Source organism: Aethalodelphis obliquidens, unplaced genomic scaffold (assembly GCF_003676395.1).
Source record: "Aethalodelphis obliquidens isolate GAN/ISIS:26980383/991018 unplaced genomic scaffold, ASM367639v1 scaffold82, whole genome shotgun sequence".
NCBI classification, from domain to species: Eukaryota; Metazoa; Chordata; class Mammalia; order Artiodactyla; family Delphinidae; genus Aethalodelphis; species Aethalodelphis obliquidens.
The window spans coordinates 5,414,668-5,423,207 of NW_020838026.1; the positions used below are offsets into that span (position 1 = coordinate 5,414,668).

General features: G+C 46.4%; 1 protein-coding gene across 4 annotated transcripts in view; it reads left to right on the forward strand.

The window, feature by feature from the left end:
- ETS1 (ETS proto-oncogene 1, transcription factor) overlaps positions 1 to 8,540 on the forward strand; it is a 113,781-nt gene that overhangs the window by 76,958 nt on the left and 28,283 nt on the right. For all 4 annotated transcript variants that reach the window (XM_027093004.1, XM_027093006.1, XM_027093005.1 and 1 more), the window contains 2 exons: positions 3,916 to 4,035; positions 5,842 to 6,042. In XM_027093004.1, the coding sequence (XP_026948805.1) occupies positions 3,916 to 4,035; positions 5,842 to 6,042 (321 nt within the window). The remainder of the gene's footprint in view (positions 1 to 3,915; positions 4,036 to 5,841; positions 6,043 to 8,540) is intronic.

Sequence of the window (8,540 nt, forward strand, 5' to 3'; positions counted from 1 at the left end):
GCCCACATTTTCCACATGCATTTTCCTGGCCCACTTCTGCCATCAGTAGAGTCCTTTTCATCGAGTCATAGATCCAGTGGAGGGAACAAACACACACAACAAAACCCACACAGTTCAAGTTCATGAATTGGTGTTGGATGGGAGCGAAGGGAAGGAAAGTTGATTCAAATTTGGAAGACTTTGAATTCATCCAGCGTTTGTTGATTGACTCCTGTGTTGGGAGCTGGGGTTGCTGCATTTGTTCCTTCTTTCAGAAGCGATACTCTTGGTTAAATAGAGAGCCCTTTTCTCTAAAGTCAAACTGACTTCCACTCTAAGGGAAGATCTCCTGGACCTGTCCCTTAGCTGTTCTTGGGCAAGGAGAGTGGGGACGAAGGGGGAGCACTGATGTCTTTCTTAGTGACTCATGTGATGATTATTCCATTGTTCAAAGGGCTGGATGTTATGTAATCAACATTTTATCCCATCCCCCTACTTTTCCCCCCTAACAATCTGGGATTTTCCAGCATTTTGTCAACCTTCCTGGAAGTGTGTTGATTTTTCCACTAGGTTTTTTTGGGCATGTCCCAGGGCAACCCAAACTCTCCACTCCCTATAACTTCAGATCCCCCTCAGTGCAGGGCCTGGGAGAGCCACAGCAGTGAACCCTTCTGTTCTTCGAGGGCACAGGGCAGACTCTGGGCAGTTTCCTGATAGCACCGCTCAAAGCAAACTGAGGGAAAGAGCTGCCTGCCCTTCTTTCTTGCCACGTAATTTCCATTCATTTTGATGTTCAGAGGCAATATATTTGTTTCTTTTTTCAGAGGTCACCAATTATCATTTTTTTTCCCTTCTATGTTTCCATTTTATCCAGCCAGTAACACGTTACTTACATCCAGGGAACTTTTTAACTAGCCAGGGTTAAAGATGGCTGGTGGAGGAACTTCTCTAGTGGCCCCGCCATTTTCTGTCAGTTTCATATGATACACTGAAGATTCAGGGTGAGCAAGCGGGCTTCTGGAAATTACTGCAGTAAAGTGCATTGCTGTCTAAAGGTCACAGGACAGCTAGTAGGAATTCTCAAGTCATTTCTTTGCTTGTTTGCTTTTTGTTGGAAATTGTGCCTGAGGTGAATTTGGAGGATTTTTAACTTGAACCATATCTATGTATCTTGGCTTTGAACATGGTCTGCAAGTACAAGAGGGACACAGCAGAGATAAAGATGCATGTGGCAATAGCAAAGGAGGACGCATTTGTGGATCTGCAGATGTTGATTCCTCATTCTTCTTCACCACCTACATAAATCAAGTTTTATAGGTGTTACCTCCTATATGCATGTCACATCTGACCACTTACATTTTCTGCAGAGCCATCTTCCTAGCTAAAGCCACCATCATCCCTCACCACAACTGATACAAGAGCTTTTTAACAAGTCTTCTTGCATCCATTTGGAGTTAACCTCCTAAGCCATTCTTTACCGGCAGCTAAGGCGATCTTTTTTTTTTTTTAACCCATTTTTAAAAATTGTGGTAAAGTGAACATAACCTAAAATTTACCAACATAACTATTTTTAAGTTACAGTTTAGTGGGATTAAATACACCCATAATGTTGCACAACCTTTGCCACCATCCACCTCCAGAACTCTTTTCATCCTGTAAAACTGAAACTCTGTCCCCAGGACACAACCCCCTATTCCTTCCTCCCTCCAGGCCCTGGAGGCTACCATTCTACTTGCTGTCTCTATGAATTTGACAATTCTAAGTCCCTTATATAGTTTGTCTTTTCAAGACTGGCTTATTTCCTTTACCATGATGTGAAGGCTCATCCACGTTGCAGTATATGTCAGAATTCCCTTCCTTTGTAAGGCGGAATGATATCGGACTGTGTGTGTTTATACTACCTTTTGCTTATCCAACTCATCTGTTGATGGACACTTGGTTGCCTCCACATTTTAGCTACTGTGAATAACGCTGCTATTAACATGAGCATACAAATATCTCTTCAAGACCCTGCTATCAGCTCTTCTGGGTACATAGAGAACTCCTAAAACTCAACACAAAAAGACAAATCACTGTATTAGAAATGATCGAAATGCTTGAATAGACATTTCTCCAAAGAAGATACACAAATGACCAATAAGCCCATGGAAAGATGCTCAACATCCCTAATAATTAGGGAAATGCAGGTCAAAACTACAATGTGATACCACTTCACATCTATTAGCATGGCTACTGTAAAAAATGCAGAAGATAAGTGTTGGCAAGGAGGTGGGACCCTCGTGCACTGTGGGGGGGCTGTAAAATCATGCAGCCACTGTGAGAAGATAGGATGGCAGTTCCTTGAAAATGTAAAAATAGAATTACCTGGGGCTTCCCAGGTGGCGCAGTGGTTAAGAATCCGCCTGCCAGTGCACGGGACATGGGTTCAATCCCTGGTCCGGGAAGATCCCACATGCCGTGCGCCACAACTACTGAGCCTGCGCTCTAGAGCCCATGAGCCACAACTACTGAGCCCATGTGCCTAGAGCCCGTGCTCCACAACAAGAGAAGCCAGCGCAATGAGAAGCCCGTGCACCGCAACCAAGAGTAGCCCCCGCTCGCCGCAACTGGAGAAAGCCCACGCGCAGCAACGAAGACCCAACGCAGCCAAAAATAAATAAATAAATAAAATAAAAATAGACTTACCGTAAGATGATATTCTTCAAACAAAATGTAGTCATGTCATTCCTCTGCATAAAACTCTCAATGCCTGTTTTGCTCAGGATGCAATTATAAATTCCTTAACACACTCCTTACTTACGTTTTCAGCCTCCTCTAAAGCTGCTGTCCCCTTGATCGCTCTGCTCCAGTTGCATTGATCTTTCTGATACTAAAACAGGCCAAGGTTCCCCTCTTCCCCCATCTCAGGACCTTCATTTGTGCTATTCTCTCATCTCGGATCGCAGCCCTCTAATTTTAGTGCTCATCGGGATTACCTGGATTCTGTGTTACAGACGGATTTCCGGGCTCCGCCCGCTCAGAGGTTCTGATTCAGGAGGCCTGGGTGGGGCTGAGTTCTCCCAGGTGATGCTGATATGGCTGGTCTGGGGACCACACTTTGAGAACCACTGGTCTGGAGTAGTTTTTAAAAAACTCCTGTGTATCCTTCAGGTCTCAGGTCAAACATCTCACTTCTAAAGGAGGCCGCCTCTGATTCCTCCAGACCTGCAGGACTCCCTGTTACGTGTTAACACTGCATCTTCTACTCCTCCTATGAAGCCCTTACTGACATTGTATCTGAACGTTTAATTGTGTAAATAGTTTTTTTAATGACTGATTTCCCTGCCAGAATCTGATATCCAGCTCCATCAGGCTAGGGATCATTACTGTCTTGTTCACTGTTCTTTTGCTAATCCCTTGCATGTAACAAATGCTAAATAATTATTTATTGAACGGATGTTGTTACTTCCTTTTCATAGGTAACAGCAAGTGCGTAGAAACATTAATATTCTCAGTGAGTGTGAAGGATGGGTAGGGGCTGTGGGGGAATTAGCAGAGCTATACAGAAAGAATAAACGTACTTTGTCAGAGAGGCAGGGCGTATGAGGCAAGAGTCAGGTTTTTTGTTTTTTTGGGTTTTTTTTATGGGCCCTACCACATTGTGGAAAGCCCCCCAAATTTTACCTGCCCTGGTGAGGATGCTACTACAGTTATTTCTCAGCTTGTCTTCTTCAGACCATTCATGCTCCATGATATTTTATGGGTGGTTAATTAGCTAGTTAGTTTTATCTTTAAAATTGAGGTATAACTGACATGTAACCTTATGTTAGTTTCAGGTATACAACATAATGATTTGATATTTCTGTCTATCGCACAGCGATCACCACCACCCGTCTAGCTACCATCCATCACCTACTTCGTTTTTGTTAGTATTCATGTGCTATTTTTTCCTTACAGATATGGAATGTGCAGATGTTCCACTCTTAACTCCAAGCAGCAAAGAAATGATGTCTCAAGCCTTGAAAGCTACTTTCAGTGGTTTCTCTAAAGAGCAGCAACGGCTGGGAATTCCAAAAGGTAGGTTTTGTAGTTGGAAGGAGAGAGGATGGGATCAGACTTTGAGGTATGGGTAGTTTTCTCACCTGTTGAGTGAGATAGACATTATTACTCAGCGTGCTTCAGTCAGCAGCCACAGATCGTCGCAGACCTCTGTTGGAACAAGCATAGACGCATACTGATGCTCCTTCGTCTCCCAGGCTTGCCCCTGCCATCTTGGTTTTAGGGCAGTGGTGCCCAAACTTGTTTGCACATTAGACGGGGGATCGCCAAAAAATTCCACAGTCCAGGTCGGGTCCCAGACCAATTAAGTCACAATTGCTGGTCGCATTGGTAATTCTGAAGCTTCTCAAGTGCCTCCACGGTACAGACAAGTTTGGAAGGCATGGCCTTGGAGTCATTCTGGGCCGCCATTGGATGAACTCGATGACCTGCATTTCTGGGAATTTACTCTTTTCTTTTCCGTGTCCTTTGGTGAAATGTGTTTACCTTTGGGTGTTCTCATCCAAAAGGGTTTATTCAGGAATGTAAGGGGAAGTGACCTGCGTTGTCAGAAAGGAAAACTGATGGGGGAAGACTTAAGCCTTGACCAAGCAGCATTTCCTGAACAGTTGAGAGCAGAAAGAACACTTTTCTATTGAGTCAGAGAAACAAAAGCTGTCTTTAGACCAGGCCAGTGCTACTGCTGCACGAGAGGCTTCCACCCTGCCAGACGAAAGCCTTCGGTAGATTCTATGAGTGTGTCTGTCTACCTTTCCACGTATTCTACTTTCCCACAAACCTCAGCTGACAGCAATGCCCAATCACAAGGCAGAATACAGTGAATTCTGACCCCTGGGTTTTCCAACATCTCATAAAGTCATCGTCTAGATTGAAGGGGGTGACCTTGAGAGCAGGCATGCTGTAGGCATCACAGCCTGCCATCATCTGAGCTCTTTAAGTGTCATTAGCTGGTGTAGTCATGTTAAAACAGGGGTCATGCGTGAAGATTATATGTCGTCTGTCCTACACTTCTACTCAACGCAGGGCCTGTGATGTGTATGTATTTTGAAGGGTATCTGGTATAATACAGGTACCTAATGATGTCGTTATTACCAAGTATCATTCGAATGGCTTCCTGTTACTAATTGCTGTGACGAGTACAGTCAGCCCTCCGAGGGCTCCTCGTTGGCAGATTCAGCCAACCACAGGTCGGATTCGGTTGGTTGAAACTGCAGATGCAGGAACCCGCGGATACAGAGGGCTGACTGTACCCTAACCTGCCCTCTTATATAAGGGAGATGGGCATCCACAGATTTTGGTATCCGAGGGCGTTCTGAAACCAATCCTCCTTGGATACCCAGGGACAACTGGGCTAGCCATGATTAAGATAAACATAATTAAGCATAATGGTCTCAAGTAAATTATAAGAGTTAAGAGCAGGGAGAGGTGAGTGCAACGTCCAGAGCACACTTGACTTTGTTATTATTGCTGTTAAAGAAGTCATTTGTTCCTTTGTCCCAGGCTTTAAAAAAGTCTGATGGAAATAAGGCAGTGAAAGAGGAGATCCCTGGAATCTCGGTCTGAAGATTCTAAGGGTGGAGAATTCTCTGCTCCTTTCTAGCTGATGACAGTGATCTTCTAGCTGGCAAGATAGAGAAGATGGGGCTGTTGGATGCGGGGGTGGGGGTGGGGGGAGGGTTATGGAAGATGCCCCATCAGGCATTCCTAATTCTGTGAATCCGAGAACATCCTCAGTGAAGGTCAGATGCTTTCGTGTTGTCTCTGAGGCTCGGGGAAGAGTTAAGAGCTCGATCTGCTGGAACGTCATTTGATCTCTCCCCGCAGACCCCCGGCAGTGGACAGAGACCCATGTTCGGGACTGGGTGATGTGGGCCGTCAATGAGTTCAGCCTAAAGGGTGTGGACTTCCAGAAGTTCTGTATGAATGGGGCAGCCCTCTGCGCGCTGGGGAAAGACTGCTTTCTCGAGCTGGCTCCAGACTTCGTTGGGGACATCTTGTGGGAGCATCTGGAGATCCTGCAGAAAGGTAAATGCATGGGGGCAGGGTGAGGTGGGAGCCGGGGGGGCGTGGCTTTGAGAGTAGGTCCAGGAGCGTGCCCAGTGGTGCAACGTCGATGCCATCACCTGGGCATCCAATCACAGCACGGCGTAGACAGTGCCTGGTAAATAGCTGGTGTTCCATAAATGTTAGTTTCTTTTTCTTCCGTGTACTGGAGGTTCCAGTTTTAATCTTTAGCTAGTCTCTACTCCTGAAGCTTATTGGTATGCAGAGTTCTGATCCCAGACTTTATCTTAGACTCATGTACTGTTTGAACAAGCAGTGCCCACAGCCAGCAACAAGAGAGTTTTTCTTTCTTTCTTTCTCTCTCTCTCTCTCTCTTTTTTTTTTCCTGATAATCTTAAGACACCCTGTCTTGATCCACGGCCACATCCAAGCTTCGTTTCTCAGAGCTTCTTAATAAGCAGGCTTCTCTGCCCACTAACTAGATTGGAATTGCAGTCGCGAGGTACACCTTTTCCATCTGGAGCAGAAACTGGGGTTATGTCAGGACGCCGTGTTGCAACCTTGTAATGACATGGCCTCCCCTACCAGCCTCTTCCAACCTTTCTGGACCAAGTGACTCATGTACCACAGTCCTGGCTGAGTATAGAAACAGCAGCAGGCGGCAAACTTGGGTGTTTTTGCGCTTATTTTTCTGAATTTCTTCTTAAAATAAATTGCAGTTACCAGCAGTCAGCAGTGCCCTCCAGCTGACTGTAAGCCTAGAAGCCTGTTGCCCTCTCTGACCCAGGCCCACCCTTTCCCTGTGGTCACCAGCTCCAAGCCCTGGCGCAGACGCGGTGACGGGGGGAGGGGGGGGCAGGGAGCAGAACTCGGGCTTAGCACTTTTATTCCATATAATCCCTTCCTTTGTTTAAGGATATTTTCCACTCTGCAATGCCCAGGAGAGACCCAAATTAGACTCCTCTGGGCACAGAAGTGTTATCTTTTTCTTTTTTCCCCTTCCCTTCAGCTTGTGCTGAAAAAGAAATATAAGCAGAGTCGAGAACTAGGTGAATCTAGCCTTCCCCGAAGCCACACCGTGATCTCGGTGTAACTGCACACAAACCACTCACACGTGTTGACGTGAGCACCTGTGTATAGAGGGAAAAGAGACAGCAGGCTCAGAACAGATCTGATGCAAGCATTGGCTTATAAACACAGCAGTGGGGGGCGGGGTACACCAGACTGTGTCGCCCCAATATATGCTGCTAATTCACCGTTTCCCTCCAGTCTTCACCCTGGGGCAGCAGCTGTCCTGGAGTGTCTAAACCTGCCTCTGATCAGTTATAACTCATCTGTACAGCACCTCCTTGTTTCCAAAGTGCTTGAAACTGCGTTTTTCTCATAGGACTCTCAAAACAACCCTGGGACATGGGAAGGGCATGTTCTCTCGGTGTCCTTGTCTGTAAAACGAGGACAGGTTAGGTGGTTTCCTCAACATCACTTGTTTCCTTAAACCTAGGTCTTTTCACTCGAACTTCCTGTCCTGTGTTCTTTGTGTAGTGATGGGGACTCGTGGGGTAGCTTCTGGCCTACCTTCCTGCGAAGGAACAATACAAGCAAATTTAGGAGAATTGGGAAATAATGGAGTGGGTTTGAGAACATCTCACAACATTTTCAAGGGAGAGAGGCAGGAGGATCGTCCTTCTTCAGGTCCTTGAACAACTGAACGTGATGTTTGTATTGAGGCTACAGCTTTTGTTCTGTGATTAAACTAAGGCAACCCAGCGCCGAAAAAACATAGCTTTTCTGGGTGGGGTGGCAGGCCAAAGGTACAGGGGATGTTTCAATCTGATAAGCTGCTGAAGCCGAGTTAAACATTTTATCTCAGCTGGGAACTGTTTTTCTGTGCAGGCATAAACTTGTTTTCCCAGCAGTCTCTGCTCCCAACAAGCTATCAAATACCCGAGGAGAAACCCAAACCAACCCTCTGTCTTTATGTCTGATTCTTACAGTGAAACGTAATCATGCTGTGCCATGCGACGGTCAGGGGCCACCAGCAGATTCCAGGGTCATTAGACGATCCACAGGCTCACCTTAGTCCCATGGAGAGAGCCTTCCTCTGCTTGGGTGCCTTCATCTATGTTCCATTCTCATTCCTACGGAGGTTGGCACCTGGACAGGAGTGTGGTTATGTGGCTCTTCTCTCTCTTTGTATGAGCCCTGTCATATTTCACTAAGTAGAGTCACCTTACTAGCACCTTATCTGGGCCTGAACTTGACATTTGAGGGCCACAGAAAAAACACAAAACGAAAACCAGACATCTGGGGCTTCCCTGGTGACGCAGTGGTTGAGAGTCCGCCTGCCGATGCAGGGGACACGGGTTCATGCCCCGGTCTGGGAAGATCCCACATGCCGCGGAGCGGCTGGGCCCGTGAGCCACGGCCGCTGAGCCTGCGTGTCCGGAACCTGTGTCGGGAGGGGCCACAACGGTGAGAGGCCCGCGTACCGCAAAAAAAAAAAAAAACAAAAAAAACAC